Here is a 25096-nt window from a genome sequence, read left to right as displayed (position 1 = left end):
ACATACTGTGAAAAAAAAAGCAGCTGCTGGAAGTCAGAGGGCACATTATATAGCAGAATTATAGTAAGAGCAGGTTTTGCCACTTATCTGCTAACCCCAAAATTAAAATCTCCAGTGATCCATAGGGAGCAGGACCATGACCAAGCTTGGCTCCCTAGCTGCTGCTACTCAGTTACTACAAGAAAAGATCGTTTTTTGTTCTGCCTTTCAAAAACAAGATGCGTCTTATATTCCAGGGTTTGTTATATGCAAAAAAAAATAAGGTATTTTCTTTTACCACTTTTGCACTTGCTGTATTCTTAAGAGTTTCTTTAAATAAAGGAAAATCTATTTGTAGTACTGTCAGCAAAATGAGAGCATTGAGAAGAAATCCCCGTGGTTTTTTGGATAGATATTTTATGAAAAGCAGGTCAAGGCCCTGATCTTTCAGACATGGTTACAAGCTGTCCCCTTGAAGCCTATTCTTCTCCTTGCATGTCTAAAGTGACATGAGTTTGTAAGCCTTGATGGGACAAGAGCTGTGTAAGTATAAATGTTTGACAAATGTTGTAGGGACTAACTAATTAAGAGGAGCTGGTCAAGGTTTTAGGTTGAGTGGCTGATGTCTATAAAGGTTACCAAACAATGCAAATTGCTTAGCCAGAGACTTATGGCTCCATATCAGTTTCATAAATGCTAGTAAAACATTTAAGGAAACGCAACAAAAAAAAAATCAAGAAAACCTATAATCCAAGTTATTCTTAGTAATATGAAAGTAAAGCAAAAATAAAACAATGTAACTATCAATTTAAGGTCAAGTTATTGAGTGAATTTCAGTACTGGTTTGAGGTTAAATCAAGTTAATGCTAAATGCTTACATTTTAAAATTTTAAATAGGATTCAAAGGAGGTAGCTGCTAGCTTAGTTATAAATTCTAACTGAAATATTTTTCCAAAGTCAATCAAACCTGTAATGTGGAGGTAGTTAAATATCTGAATGCTGAAACCAAATTACTATCTAATATTTGAAATACAATCTCAGAGCTAATAATAAAGCTTCTTCCTTATAATTTTATTCTTGTGTGGTGGCTACCCCTTCCTCTCTACCCTACAACAAAGCAGTTATAAAAGACTTTAAGAGATCACTTTTGATCATCTTAAATTCCACAGCTTTTATTAGCAGATATTGGAGATTACAAGTTTCTCAGAATTTGAAGACAGAACCCACAACAAGTGCTAATGAGTAGGGTTAGGATTTAAGGATTTTCACCTGGGAAACAACTTTCAGGTAGCTTCTTCATGTGGGCTTTATGGGTGCTCACACATTTGTGCCTACAGTTACCCTTTCACATCCACACCGTAATTTAATATAAAAACTGTAAAATTAAGACAGTAGGGGGCTTGCAAGTTCTTTGGTTCTTTTGCAATTTGAACTGCAGTCCAGGAACAAGTTAGTGATGTTCTGTTGGCAAATTGCTTCTCTCTAGTAGGTCTGTAGGGATAAACTAGTCACAGGCTGGAGTAGTCTGTATTATTAATTTACTCTCAAGGGGTGCCTGTAGACATGTGGGGAGGCTGCTCCGATGCACTGTAATTGCAGCATGTCAGAGCAGACTCGATTAATCAAGTCTGCTGGAGTATGCTAATTTATGCACTCAGTCAGCCTCTGCGTCTCGTGTATCAGCATCATAGTTTCATAGTTGGTAGGGTCGGAAGGGACTTGAGCAGATCATCAAGTCTGACCCCCTGCAGGAAAGCATGCTGGGGTCAAACGACCCCGGCAAGGTGTCTATCTAGCCTCCTTTTGAAGACCCCCAGGGTAGGAGCGAGCACCACTTTCCTTGGAAGTTGGTTCCAGTTCCTAGCTGCCCTGACTGTGAAGTAGTGCCTCCTGATGTCTAGCCTGAACCTACCCTCAGTCAACTTATGGCCGTTATTCCTAGTTACTCCTGGTAGTGCTTGGGGGAACAGCTCATTCAATGGACTTTAGTTAAAGTACCCCCACCACCATTTTGAAGCACGGGGACACAGATAGATGAGATGCTGCAGGCACTTTAATTAGAGTGGCTCTCAGAGATACTTTAATTAAAGCATCTCCCACCCCTGGGAAACATGTAAAAATGCCCAAGGTGATTAATTTGGGAGATTCTGGAACATTTATCTTCTCTCAGGTAGATTCTTACTTCAAAAGCCAAGGCTATTCGGCATTAGCTGTGGATTCTTATAGTTAGTAAACTTTGCATACTTTACCTTTCAGTGTCTTCAAACAAATCAGGCACGAAGTTGACCTAGGAGCTATGGAATTTCATTGTCTAAGATTCAGATCTGATCCATGCTAGCGAGTATCAACTTGGAAAAAATACTATTTAAATCAGTAATGTTAAATACATTATACTGGAGAACAGTGACCAGTATCCCAAAACATAAAACATGGATACAGAAACCACTTTGAGTCAGCTGCCACAGTCTTATTTGGGTGAGAAGGCTTTGAGTTGATATTTTTCCTTCAGTTTACAAAAAGGCTAATAAAAAATTCCAACAAAATAACTGATTGATAGTTTCTTCCCCCCCCCCCCCTTTCCATGACCGGAGGCATGGGAAGGAGGGGTCCCCAGGCACCCAAAGAGATTGATGCCCCCCCATTCTAGGGCAGTCTACCCCTGTACTTTCCTGCCACACCTTGATGTAAAATGTATGTGATGAATGCGGGAGGCTGCCCATTTGTGGCCTTGGTGTTCAGGGCTAATTACACAGCTCCGAGATACCTCTATACCATGTCCCATGCCTTATAGATGGTATCCTGTATTCTCCTTGCTACTCCCTCGGCCCCTTGCTGAACTGCACTTAGCCTCTGGCCCACTTAAGCTTTGGGCACCCCTTGGTGTGCCTTGACCCCTTGGCCTCTCACTGGACCACTCCCTTGGTCCCCCACTGGACTGCGCTCACTCACTCCAACCCCTCACTAGGACACACTTTACTCTCCATAGGCCTTAGGTCCCTCCTGGTGGACCTTGGCCCCAAGCCTTTCCCCTCTGTAGGGTGATACACAAGGCAGTGGGGGCTGAGGCTTTAAGCACCCTCTCCTTGCCTTTCACTGGGGAGGCACACGTGTGGTATTTCCTGTCCTGCTACAGGCAGCCCCACCATGCCAACCAACCCCAGCAGAGTGTAGTTTCAAGTCTTACCCAGGAACCTCCTCTATTCCCATAGTTCCTACCCTAACCTCCAGGTATTACCAGAGCTGCAGTCCTCAGGCTGTGCAATATTGTTCCTCCAGCTCCCCCAGATGTAACTGTCAGCCCTGCTCTCAGGGTCTGGGCTTATACCCTGTCTGCCCAGCCCTCCTCCAATCAGGCGGCCCCTGCAATCAAGTGACCACCTAATCAATTCTAAACTCACCTCCCAGCTGTTCCACAGCCTGCCTGATGATCTTAAAGTGGCGGGTACAACCAGCGTACTGCCACATCCTCCAACCAGCCATTCAACACAATAGCAAAATACCCAAATAAAAAAAAAGTCATAACTTTATAATCAATATCACATCTCTATTTCTTCTGCTCCTTGAAACAAAGCAGTTGTGGTATCTTCCTGCTTCGAAAATGTGACCAGTTAAGCAGCTTGCCTTTATGTAATTTTTATTTTGATAGAGATAAATTACTAAATAATCTTTCAAGATGAAATCCATTTAAAGGTGAAATGAAATCTATTGAAAAATGAGTTCTGTATTCTTATATAAGCTATTTCTTTCTCAGTAAAAAAGGCAGGGACATCATAATTAAAGGATAATAAGTAGCACATCTCTCACTTCCAGTGCATGATGCTTTTCATCTTTGTAGCACTTCAAATGCATTAAGTAGTTAATCCTGAAATCAACTTTTTGAGGAAGGAAAATGTTATCCCTGTTTTACAGCTGGGGGACTGGACACAGTTCAGCACAGGTCAGCTTAAACATGTGCCTAAGTTTAAGCATGTGCATAGTCGCATTGTAGTCTCTAATCCTGTGAACACTACTCATATGCTTGATTTCATTACTGAGTCATCCCATTGAAATCAATAGGACAGTTGTTTCAAAGTTAAGCATTGGAGTAAAGGTCAATCCATAGCTAAGTGCCTGGATCAGCTGAAGTCTACAGGAGATGCCCAAGGCCACAGCAGACTAAAGGCGGGATAGATTTCAACAATTTCTCCATCTGAGTTCTTTGCTCAAATGACTTGCCTTAATGACTTTAGGCTTTGGGGTTTTTGTTGTTGTTTTCTTTACATGATGTAGTAAGATGTCTTGTAAAATTTGCCATAGACTCCCTAACGTGGATCAATCAGTTCAATACTGTACAAAATGCCCATTTGTGCATATTTCTAAGGGAGTACCTGTCGACACCCATAAAGCAAGCATTAAAAAATAAAAATCTTTCTGCCACACTGCAAAATATGAAGTTTCTCCTGATTTTATTTTTTTTGTTTGATTGGAGGTGTGACAAATCCACGTTCTGCTCTCTCTAATTGAGAGAGCGGTAATTGCTCTTTCTAACTGAAATGTCTTCAAAAGGGGGTGTGTTGGAGTCACAGAAAGAAGGAATTTGGTTTATGGCTGGCTATATGGAGTGATGAGAGGGAAGCACATTTTGTAATGAAGATGAGAAATGCTGGTTGCTGAAAACCTCTCGTTTACATTGCAGGAGAAAGAAGATCACTTTGAATCTGTTCAGCTGAAATCTTCAAGATCCCAAAATATATGACGATTTATTGCTGCCTTCAAAGAAACAAACCTGATTTCTATTTTTACAGGACCACATTTTAAACACATTCTGACATACATCTTAGTGGTGATCTCTCTAACAAAAGTTTAGCTTGAGAGAGAAGTTGAAGATCAAAACAAAAGAGTGGGTTGCCTTATCACGTGATCGAGTACCTTGCCAAAAAGGAAAGCAGACACTTGGATTCCATACTGAAAATGAAATTTAACTCAGGAAGAGAGAGACATTCTGCCAATGACATGAGATATTCACCTGGGCATTGCTCAGGCATGTAATGTGATTTATAGGTACCTATCACTTTTTCTCACTCCTTCCACACACATCATAAGAAATTATTCTTCTGAGAGACTGGAAATCTTCTACAAAGGTTCTGCACTGTTCCTTTTGTAGCATTTCAAGTCTTTCTTAAAATGGTCAACGGTACTTGAAGGGGAAGAAACATAGATGAGTTTTGATTCTTGGAGAGGATAATACTTTAGAAGGTCAGGGCCTTGTTACACCTTACACTGTGAGCCGCACAATTGTTGATTGGTGTTAGTGCTAGCTTGGAATTTGGAGCAGTCACACGCTTAGTCTGGGGTGACACAACTTTGATCTGCCTAATGAGTGTTTAAAACCGCTTTAAGATGTTAAAGTGCGGACAATCCAGGGGTTAAGAGCTCCACAAGCTGCCCAAAATTACCATGTAACAAGGCTCTAAGTGTTTTGCAACAGCCTCTAATGTAGCAGGCACAATTTTACATTTACAGGTCGAACCCATTTAGATGCCAATGTAATAACAATCTTGGCGGGATTAAATTTCAGAAGCCCTGGGAGCGTCTACATGAGATGTTACACTGCTGTAATGATGAGCTATGGCAATATAGTTCATCTCTATGGCGACGTAGCATCAGCAGGCACAAAGTGTGACACTGATGCTACTGCGCATTACAAGCAGGGTCAGAAATGACCCATGTGGTGCTGAGACTATGTAGTAACAGCAGTTACTGTGCAGTCATTTAGTACTTGCTAAAGTACTCGCTGCAAGTATTAGATAACTGTGCAATAACAACTGTGTAGTCAGGGGCACATGTAGACTTGCCCCCTGGACCTCGATGTGTGAGCTGCTGCTGTGTGCCCAGATCCACTAGGTTAGAGGCAATAGTTGATTCATAGCTTGTTTACATGTTGTCAGCACTGAAGGGTAACCAAGACCCACAACATGAATGACACTTTTCTCTACCCAGGGCACCTACTCCAGAGCATTCTCTCAGGATGCTGATTCAACAGCAGCTCAGTATCCCATATGGACCACCAATTGTGTCCCAACCTTCTAGGGTTCATGTAAACTGAAGGAACTGAACCTTAGCTGTAAAAGCACAAACCTTTAATAGATGACCCAAAGGACCACTTCTTAGTTGGAATCCTATATTACTGTCACAAATCTGAGTACTAGAAGAGGATAGTGATCCTCAGTGGGTGTACCTACACGTGCGCTTTAATGTGCAGTAGCCTATTTTACTGTGCATTAGAGCGCCGTGTAAAAAAAGTACTGTTATGCTAATGTTTGGTAAAATAGGCTATTGCACAGTAAGCGTCACTTAAAAAGTGTGTGCTTGAACTACTGTGCATCAGGGCAGCCTAATACACATTGATTTAGTACCTCACATTGGAAGCACTAAATTTAGTGCGCATTAGGAAAAGTGCATTAATGCACGTGTAGACACGCCTAGTGGTATTAATGTGGGTTAACATTTTAAATTGGTTCCTCTTTCAATGGGAGCAACTGTTTGCTTTTAAATGAGGGCACAAGATGGTGCCTAGGAAATTGAAAGCTAAGTGGAGATCCTTTAAAAATCAGGCCTAGAAAATCACTGAATAATCCACCCCATCAAAAGCATGTGATCTGCATAATATCCAATCTATCAAAAACTAATTTCCTGAAATTCCTGTCTGAGTTGAACTCATGATTAATTAAAACTTGGGTCTAAAAATCTTTAAATCTGAAAATCATGCAGGCAAAAGTTGTGTATTGCTAGGAGGAGATAAGGAACCAATCTTGACTGTCCCTCTAGGCATACACATGTTTGCATTACAATAAACTATATGAATTGACATGCATATGAAACATTGGAAAAGACACATAGGCAGAAATGGTAGTTTTATTATAAAGAATATAGATCTGTTATTTTATATGACTGCGCTGCATCAACCCCTATGGCAACAGCCCACTTTTAAATTAAATTAAATTAAAACAGATTGTTCTGCATTCTGAATATTTTATTGTATTCTAAGATGTCGAAGAAAATTTTATGAAGATTAGAGGTTTTTCTTTCTTGTTCAGGGAAATTTTACTTAATTATTTTATATATCCAATTGCAGAAACTGGGGTTTGTTCTTTTGACGGGAAATACTTTGGACACCTTAACAGGTGTTGAATATACTTTTTGTTCATGAAACTGCACTTCATTTGCTAGAAAAGGATTTTTATGAGGTGTCGCACCATATTGGAATATTGTTGAATGTAAATTAAATGCATTCCTTTTTGTATATTTTGTACCGTTATGCATTTATTATTGTACATTGTATTTGCTGTCATTATATCATCGACACACATCATCAGTGACATGTTTACTTAGTAAATGGCAATGGCTTTGGGATTTCAGTTCTTTGCTGGTCTTTTATGAAGATATTTCTAAAATTTTTTTTATTCAATTAGTGTGCTGTAGCATCAAAGATTTTTATCTGATCGGCATTCATAAAGTAAAAATAATATGTGAAACTTCAGATTGGAGATCTTTAGTAGAACCGCAGCCTACATTGAGCTTTTAGTGATGGATGGAGTTACAGAATTCCCACCTTCCACATAGTTCTGCCTGTTACCAGTGTTTCTGTCTCTTAAATGTCAAGTAGCAGCCCTTATCTGTACATAATTTCCAAGCCATTGAGAAAGAATTGGGATTCTTATTCTACCATTGGAGCCAGGTCTCTGAGATATCAAAATGCCTTAAATTTAAATGAACTATATTTCGGTTGGTTCATACCAAGGAGGGTTTGTTTGGGGTTTCCCTTGGAATTTATCCAATTAGCTACAAAACAGCACTCTTTGTCAGCTCCTGCAGACTTTAGTATATGGCAGTTTTTTATCTGTGGTTCCAAATGATCTGTCACGTTATTATACAATATTCTTTCAAGCGGTCTAAAAATACTGGTGCAGTACTATGGAAATAGACACAAACCGGTCCTACAGAAATGATTGAAGTTAAGTTTAAAATAATACCATGGAATTTTCCAGCAGTAAGCAAGTTAGTTCTGATGTCTTTTAGCTGGTTTTCACTATTCCTCTTTCCTCTCCCTGAAGATACAAGGAGAAAAATGTTATTTTCATTTTCCGATAAAAGGCACAGTTTGGAAGCCTTAAACAATTCATTAAGTAAACTGTTGCCTATGACATCTTCTGTTACTTGATGCCATAAAACAATGAGAATCAGTCTGTTATGTGTTCAGTTGATTAAATGGGATACATTTTATTACAGCATTTGCATGCTTTCCTTTTAACTTGGGAACCAAGCCACTGAATCTTTTCAGGGATTAGATACATTATAGTGGTGTCTCTGTATAAATTATTGGCAAATCAAGCATGGATATTATCATTTTTGCCTTGACAGTTTTTGCTTGGGGAAGAATGTACAGAGAACTTTCTTGAAGTCAGATTTTCTAAGTAAATCAGGCTGAAATGGCGTAAATCAGGATGGCTCCATTAGACTCACGGGGAGGTACTTTGTTTTACACCATTAGAGGATCTGGTTCTACAGGTCAAATTGCAATGTACCGTCCCCCCTTGGTTCTAATTACATTTGCTGGTATTCGTGATGCATTATACACTTGATTTGGAATCTGAATTCTCAAATGTCAAGTAGAAGCCACATCGTAGATCTAGGCAATTGCAATCTATCCTAGTTAAAGGAGGATTGTTATTATTAACTATTTAAAAGGAGTCTTTGAGATTATGGGTCTTGCAGGAGGACACTTGGGATCCGTTCATTTGCCTGTGCTAAGAGACTTAGTGGGATCCCGCAAGGGTGGGATACTTGATTATAACCAGAAAAGATAGCAATGGATATTGCTACCCGGGAACATTGACCGATTTCCAACAGCGGCCAGTAGCAGATGCTTTGAAGTATGATTGAAAACACTCAAAAGCATGCCTACCATTGATGTTTCTTCCTGCTAAGGGTTGCTTTAGGTCCTGAAACGTGAAGGGACAGAGCCTTTGCACTGCTGTCCTAGCTAGTGCAAGGGTGGATGATAATTTTTACTATTCATAAAATGTCAAACCTTCCAAAACTTTGCTTCAGTGATATTATGGAGTGGTGGGTACTACTTAACTTTGTTCTCCCCTCTCTTCTTTCTCCTTATTTGTCAACATGACCTACGTGCATTCTTAACTTTCTTCCTTCGGAGGTATTGAATTCATGGTATCTTGGGGAGTAGTTGTATAGGTAAGGTAGAAGAAACGTATGAAAGCTGCAACTCAGAATATGCAGACATGAGATGGCAAGAGCACCTATGACTTCATGGACACGCTGTCAGTTCGACAGTGTGATACAGCAAGGAATGGGGAAGAGTTGCAACACGCAAGATGTTCAGAAGCTACTGCAATGTTTTGGCCATACTCCTAGCTGTGGGAAGTTGAAGCTTACTGGGAAGCAAACTGCTCATGTGCTGATGTAGGAAGCCATACTGGATGAGATTATTGGTCCGTTTAAAGGACTCCAAACCCAAAGGAGGGAGCATGTATGTGTTTATCTGTGTGCTTGGTGAAATCAAAACTGGGGATGAATGAATGCTGGGAGCTTTGGTTTTATGTGTAACCTCCCTACACTAGAATTCCCCAGGAACCTATTTTCAGAGGGGTCTGCCGAAGATCAGGCTGACACACTCCCAGATCTTGTTGAATGCTGAATCCTTGTTGCACCGTGGTTCTTCTATGTTGATTATGTTGCATCTGTTTTGGTTTGTTTTGGATATTTGAACCCTTTATTTTGTCTAATAAAAGTTTGCCAGACACACAAAAGCAACTGGGTAGCATTGTACCTTTCCTTCAAGCAGTGTCATCAAGTAGGTGTTTCCTCCCCTCTCTCATCCTCCTGTAACATTTGCAGAACTGGGTCTAATCTGAGTCAGGCAGTGGCTAGAAGCCAGTAGCTACATTTACCTTTTGTGGTGGATTATCTGCAGCCTTTTCACAAATGGCTAGCTTGAGAATCTGAACCTTTGCTTCCATTCCCTTTTTCAGTCCTTTGTGACAAGGTATTTAGCAGAATTTACAGATTTGTTGGTATTTGTTGGCTTCTGTTGTGGCCTTAGACTTGCAAACTCTAGGCTGTCAACTGTGCACATTAGTGCCTGCAACACGCCTGAACCCTTGTTGCATTGCCATGGTTGCTGTTGCAAGTTAGGCTGCAGTCAGCCCTCAAGATTCTCATGAACTTTTCTCAGCTTATCAGTGAGAGGCAGGATAGTATCAGATTTCTAACCCCTACCCCAAAAAAACCTTTCCTAGATTTGAGGGTTAGGACTGGAGGAGGGAATGGGGTTTATTAACATGGTTTCCTACAGTATGGGTTTGAAATTGCAGCATACTAAGATACATGACTGACATTCACAGGTGTAACTGAAGGTGGAAAAGGGCAATGCACCCTTTCTCTGGGTGTCTTCCAGAGACTAAAAATCCATTGATTCTAGTGGATATGAGACAATACCTTTTGTCCCACTTTTTAATCAGGTCACTGGAGTCTAAGGAGAGTACCCTCACCACTAATTCATAGATTCAGCCTCCTTCTTGTGCTCTGTATCTAGTCCAATGAATCTTGAATTATTTCCTGCACAGTGACACAGCTTCCTCTGGGTCCCCTTTCCCCCCATCCTGCACCCCAACTAGTTTCCAGCCTGGTGGCTAAGGCACTGTCTTGCATCTCTTCAGGTTGAAAAAGGAATTAAATTTGGGATTCCAACATGGGAAACAGATTTTTGAAAGCATGAGCCCTGATCAGTTTTGAAAGAGAGGGCATTGGCACTTAATTTCAGGAAAGGGCTTAGGGTAATAAGCCCCAGGTAAGCAACAGTTCATCTCTGCAGCCCTGAATAAGGAAGCTGTGGGTGGGATTTTAGTCTTACTTCAGTCTTTAGCATTTTCTATTGGCTACCTCTATACATCTTTGTGCTGATTGTGCTGACTCTAGGGCTAGGGACAGACATTCAAAAAGCCTGAGCCTGACTTGATTCAATCTTTTCAGGTTAGTTTAACCTGGCTAGGCTAAATCACTTTGTAACTGCACAGACATCCCAGACATGCAGGCACATGCCTGCAGTGGCTCAGGCTAGAAGCCAAGGGGCACTAGAGCAGCCCTCCCTTCCTTGCACACTGCTGAGCTGAGGGGGGATGTGGCCAGGCCCTGGCAGGACGCTCTGATTAGGGAGGTCTGCCTGCACCATCCCAGGCTTTTCCCCACTCACTGCTCAAGGGGCGGGAGTGTTGCTAGACCCCAGCCCCCTGCTAGCACTCTGAGGCAAAGGCAGGGTGTGCAGTGCATGCATCTCTTGATGATACAGAGCTTTTCAATCTCCCTCCCTGCTTTGTCATACTGTCTGCAGCAAACTGACAGGCAAGCAAGCTAGCAAGGGGCTGATAAAGTGTTTATCACCTCATTAGCAAAACAACAGCTTCTTCCCATTATTTCAAACTTTTCTTAAACAGCTTACTGGTTGACCTGTTGATTTAGCTCCAAACAGCCCTAAGTGGTCACTGTTTTATCTTTCTGTCCCAGTGAAATTGGAGACACACACACAGAGATACCTCTCAGCATTAGCTAGCATGCCACATGCATAGGGTTGCTGCTATGGGAGATGGGAGGGAAGGATGGAGGGAGGGGGGGATCCTTGCTTGTCTAGCGAGCAGCTGGGGTGGGGGGTAGGGCAGGGGAAGCTAGGCAGACCCTGCTGTGCCTGCAAGTCTCTTCTGGAGCTGCAGCCAGGGAGCAGAGGGGAGGGGCCAGCCCTGCTGTGGAGCAGAGAGCCCTGCCTAGCCCAGACAGCCCTGCCTAGCCCAGACAGCATGCTGGGGGAAGTCTGGTTTATCTTAAACCAGCAAGGGGTCTGGGACAGATGTATAAATAGGTTTGAGCCAAATCACTTAAGTCTGATACTACATTCAACCAGGCTTATCTCAAACCAGTTTCAGCCATTTTCAAACTGGTGGATATGCACTGAACATCTGTTCTGCTACAGGTTTAAACCAGTTTCTGATCACTTAAACTGGTTTATGTGTAATGTCTGTCCCTAACCTAGATATGCTGGCTTCCTGTTCAGGACTCTGGCTGTTTTGTATCCCATTCTCTAGTGCCCAACTCTCACCATGTAGAAGGCACCTAGCATGGGGTTCTGGGTCCCACTCTGCTATCCAGGCATCTCAGCTTTGTGGTGCTTCTAGAAGTCTGAATCCTTTATAGGATCTGGCTGTGAGTTTTTTCCTCAAAGAATTACTGACAAACCAGCTAGCTGGATGTCTGTTAGGTGTCTTTGAACATCTGCATGTAAATTCTCATTTATGCAATGACCTTTTTCACAATGTCACTATGGTTATGAGCGGGCCCCTTTGTGACTCTTTATATTGCTTAGTGCATGTATTGGTCCTTATGTACATTTAAAAATTAAGATAAAAATAAATAAAATGCAAAATTCAGTGTATAGCTCCATAACTGTAATTATTCCTCTCCAGTGAAATTTGAGAGGTGGAATTATACAAGCAGGATTAAATGTAGTAATGGAATCAATAGTACTTGTAAAACGGAGTTAAAAATTCCCCTCGGCAGCGAACATGCCCAATGGTGGTGCTACCCACATAATTGCTCTGAATTAGCAATCAGGCTCACATCATGTACGAAGAAACTTGATTTAAGAAGCAGGGAAACGAGCACACTTCCCATCTTTAGTATAGTACATTAAAGGGAAAGCAATTACAGCTCATGAGTTGCCAAGCCTTTCACAGGCTTGCAAAGTCCAAATACTTGCTTGAGTTTTTTCCAAAAAGACAATATTAAAAGACATCCACTAAGTATGCGCAGGGGATGAGAATTAAGAGTCCATTTTAAGATCTAATTTAAAGGAATCTCATCACATTTTCATGCTACTGTAATGCATGGAGATGTACTAGCAGGGTTTGACATTTTCCTTTTGTTTGGTGTTTTTCCCCACTGGCTTATTTCACACATCAGAATACATCATGAACCCTACATTCCCTGGAAATCCAAATCAGAGCACTGAAAAGCAGTCCAAAGAAACACAAGAATCATACACAAATGCTAGGAAAGGATTTGAGAGAATTCCATCATTTCAGCACCAGCCACGACATTTTTGTACAAAAGCAAAGCAGCTGCCTAGCCTGATGTCTTTGAAGCTACACGGCTACTCAGAGCAAATAATCAAAAAGGCTCAGCTATTTCTTCACCTGTACTAATGAAAACAGTGGAGACCGCTAAGCCTCCAGCTGGTCTAAATTGCCTATAAGGAAACAAGTTTAGGTGGTAACCACCTGTGTATTTCAAGCCAAATAAGGAGTTCACAAAGAGTTCATTTGTCTTTGGATCTGAAATGATTGGACGTGACTTGATTTAAGTATTTCAGGTCAGATTCTGACTTCAAATAATAACTCACGGCATAAGTGGTTTCCTGGAGTTTGTTTAATTTAGCGATGTTTGTTGCCTAACTTAAGACCCCTCAAAGAGACCTGATTTTCAGAGAATCGTGCATCTTGATTTGGGCACCCAAGAAAACTAGACATAAAAAATAATATTTCATAAAATACTAAACTATTCATTGCACTGCAGGGAGAGCGAGAGAGCGAACAACTTTGTAGCCTGACAACTAGAGTACTCACCTGGGGAAATGGGATTCTACTCCCTGATTCTTGAACATATAAATCACTGGGTAAATGGGCCAGTTTCAGCTGCAAAGATTAATGGATCCATCTTGGGAGAGATGGTTGCCCTCTATTAGAGCACTATCCTAAACAGTTCATATTAAAATATTTGCTCCTAATCACATAGAGGAGAGAATTGTAGCTGGGTCAATTGTATCTCAGGTGAATGCTTTAATTACCAAGTCTAGGGACAGAAGTTACACATAAATTGGTTTAAGTGATCAGAAACTGGTTTAAACCTGTAACAGAACATAAGTTCAGTGTGCATAAACCAGTTTCAAAATGGCCGAAACTGGTTTGAGATAAATCTGGTTGAGTTAAATCAGTTAAGTCTGATACTACATTCATACAGGTTTATGCAACTTTTGTCCCAGACCCCTTCCTGGTTTAAGTTAAACCAGAGTCCCCCAGCATGCTCTCTGGGCTGGGCTGTGCTCTTTGCTCCAGTGGAGCAGGGCTGGCCCTGCCCTTCTGCTCCCTAGCCAGAGCACAGACAGGCAGGGGCAGGGGCCTGGCCAGAATCTGGTCCCCAGAAGGGAGCAGGGATGAGGTTTATTCCACCCCCCTTCCCTCCCCTGTCCTACCGGCACAGACCTGCATTTCTCTACTAGCTGTTCCAGCGGCAAGGGTATGGCCAACCCCAGCAGCAGCTTGGAGTGAACTGGCCAGCCCCCTCCCTGTCCCACTGGCAGGGACCTGAGCTAGGGTCCCCTGTAAAGAGTGAATCAGTTCAGGCTCCAACTTTTTGAATGTCTGTCCCTAGCCCAAGGGACTCAGCATAAATGCAGCGACACAGGTATCCCCTGGCTCAGTTTTATGTGAGATATGATCTGGGAGGCATGTTCTGACATCATCTTTTGAATTGATTCCCTTAAGCAATAGAAGTAGAGGAAAATTTTGTGTATGAGTCCTGCAGGGATTTAGGCATAGAACAAATAGGAACTTGGGTGATTTTTTATATGTGCCTAGAAGCAGAAAGTAAGGCAGGCCATCTTAAGTGGTGGAAACTTAAGTGCCATAGGCAGTTCCTGGGATGGTAGTAGCTGAGTGGGGCTTTTGAGCACCTAAATGCTGGGCTTTGGCATGTAAAGTGGCTGTTAGACCTGACTTCCTTTGTCAATCCAGCCCCAAAGAGGTATAGACTGTGAGTGAATAGAAGGGCCTGGGTGTAAAGAAGAATCAGATCCCAGGTAATTTATACTCCCATCGTATTTTAAATTGTGTGTGTCTTTAATCCAAGCCTTTTAAGAGTCACAGCCACTTCCTTGAAGTCAATGGAAATGTTGCTTATTGACTTCAATGGGGGCAGGATCGATGAGAACAAGCCCTTAGGTAAATATACACCAAAACATTAATTAGAGGTGTGTTTGTTTCCTGAATGACTTATTGGAAAGTAAGAGATGAGCTTGTTTCCTCTCAGGATGTGATTATAAAAGTCACATTATTTTAAAGGTGATTTGCAACTGCCTACAACTGCAGTAGATTTCCACTCTAAATCCGTATGGTTTGGTCACAGGCATTGCTACTGAGATGCTAGGACACTTCTTCAGGATTATCCTTTTTGTGACTATTTTTTATGGTCCAGATTCCTTAGTATCTTCCAACTGTTTGATTCTGTTCTAGTGACGCAAAGCAGTTTAATGGACAGATCATGCTAGCTTTGTGTCACCGTGTTAATACAAAGCAGGCCTAATACAGATGCAATCTTATTTATCAGGAGTCTCTATCTCTTTATCTACCTAATATGACCTTCCCATGTTTTTATACTCTAGCAAAATATCTGAATGCTTTAGTATATCAAACACAGCCTAATGTATGATTTAACAGTAAAAAAATGTTAATGGCCATTTTGATAACAGCTTTGAGTCAAATTTCAGAGAAACTTGAGGTAGAAAGTCACAGAACATTTCAGGGGTAGCCGTGTAGCTGTGTTGGTCTAAGGACATAGGCAGACAAAGTTCTTTGGCTAAATCTGATCTCTTTTATTAGACCAACTAAAATAGTTGGAAACTTTTTCTTTGCAAGCTTTTGGGTACAAAAGCCCATCTCCAGGCAGAGGGAGCATCTGGGGTTGTTTTGTGCTCCTGGATGGGATAGAAGCCATTTTCATGAATTTCCCAATTTCATAAATATCCCCCTCCCTCTCCCCCCCAGTAAAAAAAAACAAAAAGAAAACAAAACCTGAACATTTTTAGTTTTGAAGAAAGGCCATTTTACAATGGGGAAAACATTGTCATTTGAATTTTTTTAGCAAAATGTATTTCCTTCTGATCAAGGTCAAGACTCCTGGATAAGTGTCAGTCAACACCAGCTGAGGGACTAGCAGAGCAGACTTGCAAGACTGAATACATTTGCTTTCACCTAGTTTTTTGAAGCTAACCTGCCCTTGATTTGGCCAAACCACCTTGGGATGTTGTTGCCAATACTACCAGCCAAATTGTGGCCAAACATTTGGAGACTGCTAAACCCTAGAACCACAATGAACAGCAGGATTTAATTTACTAATTTGTGGAAACAGAAAGAAAGAAGATGTAGTCCCCTCTAATGAATTATAATGACCTGAGAGGGGAAAAACAAAAAGTGCAACAATGCTGAAAAATCTTTTATGATTTTATTATTGGCATCTTTACATTAATACTGCTGTTTTGTGCTGAGAAAACAATCCGTTACACAGAATGTAACTGTAATATACAACATAGAAATGCAGTTGAGGTTAATTACAACAAGGAACTACAAAAAATTTCATAGGAAAGAAAGTCACCTAACACTGCAACTGTGCTTGCAACAAATCACTCCCTTGACTGCTGAGCCAACACTGCAGAACTATGCGCACGGTAAACCATGGCTACGTACATGTCCCCCAGAACTGTTAATAACAGAGGTGCTAAAATCAGTCTAAAAAGTTCTAGAACATCACTATATACTGTACAGTCCTCAAAAATAATTTATTACACTGTTTCTAAAAAAAGGTACTAGTTCTGTTTTTATTTTGTTTCTGGAGTGCACAACATGTGCAAATTTTGCCTAACAGTCTAAAAACTCAGGAACTGAACCGCAAGTCACAATCACAGAGATGAAGTGGTGGAATCTAGGACTTCCCTTCCATTGCAGACCGTGGGCACGTACATACTAGCCGACGCTGGAAGAGAGAAGCAGAGAGTCATTAGTTACCAAGGAAAATGGCTTCGAGGACATGATTCTCATAAATGGTGGATATTGCTTTATGCTTCTCTGGCAATGCAAAGTATGGTAACTGTAATTTAGTTAGAATAATATAATGTAGCGGTATTGTAAGTAAGAATCAGGTTTTTGAGTTCATAGATTTCATAGACATTAGGGCTGGAAGGAACCTCGGAAGATCATCGAGTCCAGCCCCCAAACCGGTTTCCCCCTTAAGGGGTTTCTCACCGTTTCTAGGCAAGGGGCCGATCCTATGAGATACTAAATATTTTCCAGGCTCAACGATATCAGCAAGAATGGTGAATGTTCAGCACGTCACAGGAATAATTCATTTACTTGCATTTCATTATTCAGTTGAGAATTATGAGGGTCCATTTTTGCATCAAATGTGTTTTCATCTACATTTCAATTTAAAGGAAGTGATTTATTTTCTATATACGCTCAAAAGAGCAAAGCAAGTCTTTTATTTTAACAACCGTATAAATTTACCGACACGTTAATACCCTTTAATAATATTCTGGCCTTGACCCCTTCACTCCTAGGAGTCTAGGATGGGGATTAATGAGTACCCACACCCAAGGGCCAAATTGCAATACCTTTACTCATGTTAAATTATATGTTAGTTCAACAAATATACAGTTCCATTGACTTCAGTGGAGCTTGAGGCTGCTCAGTATGAGTCAATGTGCAGAATCTGTCCTTAAGTGCTTCTGCATTACAGCAATAGGACATAATGTTATCCTGATAAAGCCTAGGGAGGTATAATTTTAACCAACAGTTTTGTCCGTCCCTGTTGGAGCATCAAGAATGAAGAGACTACATTGACATCTCTATTCAAAATCAGACAATGGTACATTATCAAAGGTACATTAGGTTAACATTTACAGTGACCCAAAGAAACTGGATGCCTTGATCAAAATGTTTAAAAGAAAAAAATGCAGCAAGCATTGACTAAGTAAAATCAATCCCCAGTGCAAAAAACAATTTACGTTTCTGACAAAGGCATAGTGAGTCTTCCAAAAGCAGTGATAGCTGCACTTTGAGACTGAGACCATTTTGATAAAGACACTGAAACTTATTTTCAATCCATATTTTTTTTATGCAGCTAATAAGTCTTTCCACAGTCCCATTATGCAGTCTGCCAAATGAAGGGAAAGAGAGGTCAGTGGTTTGAATAACCTAAGCCTCAGAAATAAAGCCGGGTGATTTTTTTTCCCTTATGAGTCATTTATTTGCTTGAAAAAAAAAGTTTTGGCATGGTCATAACTTTTTGCAAATTAGAGCAAGGCCGGCAACCCACGTGTCCCCTTACTTGCCTTCACCCCCTTACTTGCCCTCACCAGGCTATAGAGACATTCTTGTTCCCTGAGTTTGGTCTACTGAATATTTCACTATCGCACAGAAAACAGAATACACTATTGCAGTAGGACAGATTGTGAACATTTGCTCCTGGAATAGCTTAGTGGTTGGGTGTGATCCTGAAAAATAGAGGATTCTAGTGCTGCCTCTGACTCATGAAAAAGAAGGAATTTGGACCTGCATCCGCCACACTGACCATTTGGGTTTTTGCACTCCTAGGCTATTTCATAAAAGGTAGGCATTGCTTCCTGTCAGTTAGGCACCTACCTCAGAAGCAGAACTAGGATGAACAGAGGTGCTACTCTTGAACCCTGAGCTAGAAGCCTCATTAGTTCATATAGCAGTGGGTAACTGGGATCTTGCAACATTGCATTAATTTACCTGTATTTTCCACAACTCATGTTTTCTTTACTCATTCTCTGTGACACTCATTCAGTTGGGTCATCCATAATTTGTTGTTTGGGCACATCACATTTCCACACAATGTTTCTTTGCTATCTTGTCTGGTCTGTTTTCTCATTTAACTCGTTCTCTACAATAGAACTGTAGATGTAAGTGGTTTCTGCTTACCTGATGCAAAATGTGGCCTGGGCCAGCTAGGGGACATCAATTTGTGTAGGGCTTTTAGGGCAATTTGTGTAATCCTAGAGCTTCTAGCAGACGCAGAAATGAATCCTGGGGACCAAAGAGCCGAGGGCAGTCTGCAGGTGGTTCTCTGTACATATAAACTGACAAAAGTCATATAGACCTGGGAGCTAAGAACCAGAGCTGAAATGGGAAAGCTCAGATCTGACTTGGATACCTACATCAATGAGACGGACTGGATGCAAATACCAGTGAAAAACCCAGCTGATTTATTTAGGTGACTAAAAGGAGCTGAGCTCCTCAGAAAACCTGCCCCATAATCTCTTCTAAGATGCAGATACCCATCCTAAAGCTGTGGGATGTATCTCATGTACTCTGGTCCCAATCTGGATATGGATTGTCTTTCATCTGCATTGCTGGCATGATTTGAAGCTGAAAGGTTAACAGCCATAAAAAGAGCTGTGCACGTGCCAGATATATAAATATTGCTCTTTTGTTTTTTTCCTGATATCTTTCCCCCCCCCGCCAAGGCACCATATATACTTGGTAGCATAGGAACCCTTTTCCAAAATCAGCCCTCCAAAATTGTGTCTTAAGCAGGGAAATTGGGTTTTTTTCCCCCTCCTTTGCTGGAATAGAAGCAAGGAAGGAAAGAAGCAGACACTGTGCCAAAGTGGCTCCCAAAATGACTGCTGCTGCTTTCTTGCTCTGTGATAATCCTTTTGCAGCTGCTGGCAAGGCAGTAACTTTTGGCTGAAGAGCCACTGAGCTGGCTGAGGGCGAGTGAGGCCTGTGGTATCTGTGGCAGGGGCGGGCAATTATTTTGGATGGAGGGCCGCTTACTGAGTTTTGGCAAGGCATCGAGGGCTGCATGACAGGCAGGCAGGGGCAGATAAATATTAACTTTCTAAATTTTTAAGGGGCCCCACAGGCTGGATAGAACGGCCTGGCGGGCCGCATCCAGCCCGTGGGCCCACGGCCCGGGCGGGCCGCATCCAGCCCGTGGGCCACATTTCGCCCACCCCGATCTACGGGAACGTCTATAAAGTACTATTCCCAGTAAGGAAGTAACAGTCTTGCTGCTGCCCTTGCAAGGGCTAGCCTTGTTGCTGCCACATGAGGACGTTCCTACTGTTGAGAGCAAATTATGATGCTCGTGGCTGGCTCATGTTAGGCTATGGGACTAGGACAGTTCGAGTTAGTAAGGTCATTCACAGGTGAGACTAAGTGGGACGAATGGCATCCTGCTGGTCCTCAGCTTGGTAATTTTCCATACGACACCCTTAGAGATAATGAATAGAGTGCTGTGTGCACACCCACATGCCGTGTGCAGAGCCCTGGCGTGCCGGGTGCACTACCCCGATAAAGGGTTTTGATTGACAGAAACTGAGTGAGTGAGTGGGGCTTGGTGTGCGTGTGGCCGGTGCTCTGTGTGTTGGCAAGGGTACACTTGTGAGAGGGTCTGTAAGGATTGATAGAGAGACAGTGATTGAAGAGACCAAGAAAGAGTGATTGCTTGTGTGAGTGGGTATAGATCAGGGGTGGGCAAAATGTGGCCTGGGTACCAGATATGGTCTGCCAGGCCATTCTATCCAGCCCATGGGGCCCCTAAAAAATTTAGAAAATTAATATTTATCTGCCCTGGGCTGCCTGTCATGTGGCCCTTGATGGCTTGCCAAAACTCAGTATGCGGCCCTCTGCCCAAAATAATTCCCCACCCTGCTATAGATCCTCGGCAGAATCTGGCTCTGTGAAGAGCAAGGATCCCTGGGGCAGTCGGAGACTGCTCCTCAGCACACCGCTGTACTCAGTCAGAGGTTGGCTCCCTGACATTTTTCCCGTCAGGTGCATAAGGCTTTAGTAGCAGCCTCACTGAGTAGTTGGTGAGTATTCCCCCATACCTTGGGAAGGGATACTTTCTTGGGCTATCTTTCTGTCATATACCCTTGTAAAAGACCAGTGACTGGTAATAGGGTAAGGTAAGCCCTGGCACTGGGTCTGAAGAGGCAGACAGAGCCGACGACAACGGTGGTTCAATAAATATCTCTCGTGATTGCAGTCCCTTTGTCCTGGTTATAGGATTTATAGAATTTATACTTAGTGTTAATTGTTACTGCTGTTACTGTTGTTTTTTATATGTATATTACTAACAAAGTAGTGGCTATTTTGTGTTTCTTTAATAAACCATTTCATTCGTGTACCGCAAGCCTTCGTCTTAGTGATTTTTAATTAAACCGGTGACAGATACAGACAGGGCCAAGATCCACCTTACCTTCTGGGGAGAAATCTGAGGAGAAGCGGTTGTTTAAGCCAGCTTCAAGATTTGGTTTAAAAAGGCACAATTTCCCCCCAACACTACTGCTTTATCTAGCCTGTTTTCTGGGGAAGCTGCGTTCATGGATGCCGCATGCCCTGGAGGCTGGCGGGGCATGGCGAGCTCCCTCAGGTGGTGGTGGCACTGTTGGTGATGAAGGCAAGTGGGGAGCTGCTGCAGGCAGCTGCAGTGCTATCAGCGGCAGGGGGGGCAGCGCCGACCAATGGTTGGCGACCACCCGCAGACAACGTCGGCAGCAGCAGCAGCAGCCAGCGGCGATTGCGGACCACCTGCAGATGCCGCCGCTGGTGTCAGTGGTGGGGGGGGGGTGGTGAGCAGTGACCACCCGCAGGCGGCGCCTTTTCACAAGGGGTGCATTGCCACGCTCAGGGGGTGCACGTGAACCCATGTGGACCCCCTACACATCACTAATGGCTGCACTTACTGGACACTCTGTGTTTCCTGGAGGACTTGCTCTATGTCTAGAAAAATCTTTTTTCCCCTTCTACATTCTGCCTTCCAAAAAATAAGGAAGAATTCTTATAAGAATTTCTTATAATGTCTTATTTGTGGGGTGTATAGTATGCGGGAAAATATGATACCTCAAAAGTCTGGCCTAAGTCATTTTCTTCCCAAGTTTTGCTCCTGACCTGGGTGTACGTCTGTGCATAGATCTTTTTCTTAGAGCCCTTTAACTGCATGACTGAAAAGGCTGCTGAAAACAGTAGTAGGGATTTGTTTAAGCATTTTAAGGCCAGGGGCTTCTGCTGGGATTTTCCAAGAGTTGCCAAAGATTGAAGTTATCTAGCAGACCCTAGGAATCATTGGCTTCTTATGGCCTGCAGATTTCATGCCATGGATCATTTTTTTTTTAACACAGCAGAGATGTTTCCCCTACTATTTTTGCTTGTTTTTATGGGCCATTAGAATAGAGGGGATAAATATTTATTGAGCTCCACAGCAGAGAAATCTTTCTGGATATAGCAATTTGAGAGCTAAGATTAAGAGCTGAACCATGGCTTTGAGGGATGCTGGGGGAGATGGCTGCTCCCACATCTAGCAAAAGCTACAGTGGAGGTGACTTTGACCTCTGTTAGACAGTTTCTTAGCTGTGCTGAATTGGTGCCCTCGGAAACAACCAGATTGTGCAGGCCAGAGCATTCTATCTTGCCCAGCATTGAACTTCAGTGGTTGCTGCTACCCTTTTATCTTTGATCTGAAGGCAGAAGGTTGCTCTGTCCCTCACTGTCTGAGTCATTAAGGGTCTCTCTGCATCACCTCTCCAGCCTGGGTAACATTTGCAATGCAGATGCAGTAGTACAGTCTTCAGCTTAAAATACTTAAGTGCCAGCATTCCTCATGAGATTTGTGTAGCCCACACTGAGGTCAGTGCTGCGGCATTCTCACTGTGGTGATGACCTGGGCAATTTTGTTTTTGTGCAAAAATAAATAAATAAATAAATAAATAAATATATATGTAAAAATATAAATAACTCCACCTCCAATACTCTGTCAAGTGGCCCATTTGCTTAATTTGGCAGCTTAAAGCACACGAAAAACCCATTACACAGTTCTCCCTGCGTATCTGTGTGTCCATGCACCCATCTCCATACCCGTACCCCCATCTACTGCCCTCCTCAGGGGGTCTGCTCCTGAAGAAATCTATGCCAGACCCTTCTCCACCAGATGAAGTCTGCCATTTCTTTCCTGTCATCCTATTCTGTCTTCCTGTACTACCAGTACATTTTACTTAGTGCCGTTTTAATACAGTCCTCGACTGTGGGGGTCTGAGTGGACCCTGACAGCTCGCTTTGATCAGTTTATATCCAGCTTCAGGTATGCACTGTGGAAAGCCAGGTGATGATGATCACAGCCTTCTTGGGCATGTGCTGCAACCATACCTCCTAAGTAAGGTTTGGTTCATAGGCAAGGTAGGGGGGGCATGGGGGTGGGGGGCACGTGCCTCTCCTGAGATTGGCTGCCATTGAAGCTGCTGCCAGCTTCTGCGGGCAGTTGCTGCTCACAGCCCACCCCCCCTCACCACCGACATGGCCAGTGGTGTCTGCAGGCAGCTCCCACTCACCACTATAGTGCTGCCCCAGTCACGGGAGGCACCAGTCATTCATGGTTTGGTCAGGCCTTTGGAGAAGGCTGGCAAAATGATGGAGAGCCAACAAAAAAGCTGGGAGACTATCAAAGTGGGGGGTTTGTGCAGTGTAATGATTATGCAGCACCTTAAACACTAATTGTTCAGCCCCCTTTTAATATCTACCTTTCTCATTTATGTCCTCTCCTTTGTTAGTGGGAGAATCTGCTTGACTGCCTGCTGCCCAAGCTTCAACTGTTGTAAGCATCGGAGTTTAGTTACTTTCAAACAATTTTCCCCGCATAGCAGCCAAACAACACTAACACTTGATACTCAATTTTTGCAGGCCACTTTGTAAAGACAAGATTTTCTTGTGAATCATTCACCTGGAAATCCTCTACCTTCCACATGGCACTCTACCCATTTTCATGGTCCATTGGACCATTACAAAAGTGTATATAAGTCACAGTGGTAGAGTCCTTGAACTACAGAATCAGATCATTTAAAAGATGAAAACGTATTTATCTTTCAGGAAAAAGGTACACTTAGAGCAGCACAGCATGTAAAGGTACAGTTATATCAACCCCTCTCTCTTTATACATGCACATAGGTAATATAACTATATATGTATTACATACATAATATAGAAATTGGTCTAAATGTGCCTTTATATGCTATGTTGTTCTGATTCTGTTCTAAATCTACCTCTTACCTCCAAAAGAACCACAAAAATCACATGACTTACATGTGGAGTTGACATAAGTCTTAAGTTCCAAGAGGTTACCCTTGAAAACCCTAGTTCCCTGCATATTCATTTAAGGCCTAGACAGCACCTGATAGTGTGCAAGAACTGTTGCTATGTAATGGGGTTTTAGGTGGCTATGCTGAAAAGAAAGCATGCAGTTGGAGGCATTATATTGGTCAGATGTGCATTAAGTGGTTTGTGACAAATGCAAAGAAGCATCGGGTCCAAAAGAAAAACAAGCTGTCACTTCAGAACTGATGGAGGAACATTTTGTGACTGTTTTAAGAGATGGTGTGGGGTTATTGACTTTTTCTTGGTGTCCTCCAGCTTGCATGCTGCCAGTGAGAAAATATCCTCAATGATTTATTGGCTGTGGATTGAAGCATAGCTACACCAGGCATAAACAAGATGATAACAATTGGCTGAGATCAGGTTAGATGACAGCCACTTGGTGTTTTATGAATGACTCTTGTACAGTTTACAAAACCATCTAAGAATAAATCCACTCATCAAAAACACTTAAAAATGGTTGGTCCTTTAAAATGTACCTTTAGAATGTATAAAGATTTCTCAATGGCATCTGTTTAAAAATAATGTTTTAAAACTAGTTATTGATATTGAAATAATGAGTCCTTGCTTTTCTCTGAGCTACCTCTCTCCAGTTGAGAGAAGGCAGAACTGTGCTTTTGGCTAAGATATTATGGCCTTTCTTTTGTGGCCACTGAGGTCCACAGGGCTTTTCCCACTATATTTAATGGGCACTGAATTATGTATAATGTGTCTGTTCTTAACCACTTTCTAGGTCTTCCCAAAATCATGCCAAGGCCCATCAAAATAGGGATGTTTCAGTTCATCATAGGATCATATTTGGAGGCCACTTTTATAAACCATAGAGGAGCAAGAACTGGCAGGTCTGACTGCTTTGCTTTGTGTTTGCATTTATCTTTGTTATGATGATTTTAGGCTGTGTGTTTTTCATATGATTATAGACTACACAAAAGCACAGGATATACTTTTTCAAGCTAACACAATAATAGAAAAAGATGCAGAAAGGATGAGGGATGGCAATCTTCATCAAAATGCCAGACCCATACATTTGTTGCTGCTTGGTTTTTGGTTTTTTTGCACAGTCATTT

The 25096-nt window shown here is 42.2% G+C and overlaps 2 protein-coding genes across 2 annotated transcripts in view; one reads left to right on the top strand and one right to left on the bottom strand.

The window, feature by feature from the left end:
* The window catches only part of KIAA1324L (KIAA1324 like), a 169046-nt gene extending 159268 nt beyond the window's left edge, over positions 1-9778 (top strand). The window contains exon 22 of the mRNA XM_006022111.3: positions 4655-9778. Coding sequence (XP_006022173.1) covers positions 4655-4714 — 60 coding nt within the window. The 3' untranslated portion in view covers positions 4715-9778. The remainder of the gene's footprint in view (positions 1-4654) is intronic.
* A 6978-nt stretch (positions 9779-16756) lies between these two features.
* Positions 16757-25096, bottom strand: part of GRM3 (glutamate metabotropic receptor 3) — a 66177-nt gene continuing 57837 nt past the window's right edge. The window contains exon 6 of the mRNA XM_006022110.1: positions 16757-16830. Within this exon, the coding sequence (XP_006022172.1) occupies positions 16757-16830 (74 nt within the window). The remainder of the gene's footprint in view (positions 16831-25096) is intronic.

The sequence above is a fragment of the Alligator sinensis genome, unplaced genomic scaffold (genome assembly GCF_000455745.1).
Source record: "Alligator sinensis unplaced genomic scaffold, ASM45574v1 scaffold1216_1, whole genome shotgun sequence".
NCBI lineage: Eukaryota > Metazoa > Chordata > Crocodylia > Alligatoridae > Alligator > Alligator sinensis.
This window is presented reverse-complemented; position numbering and strand designations above follow the sequence as displayed.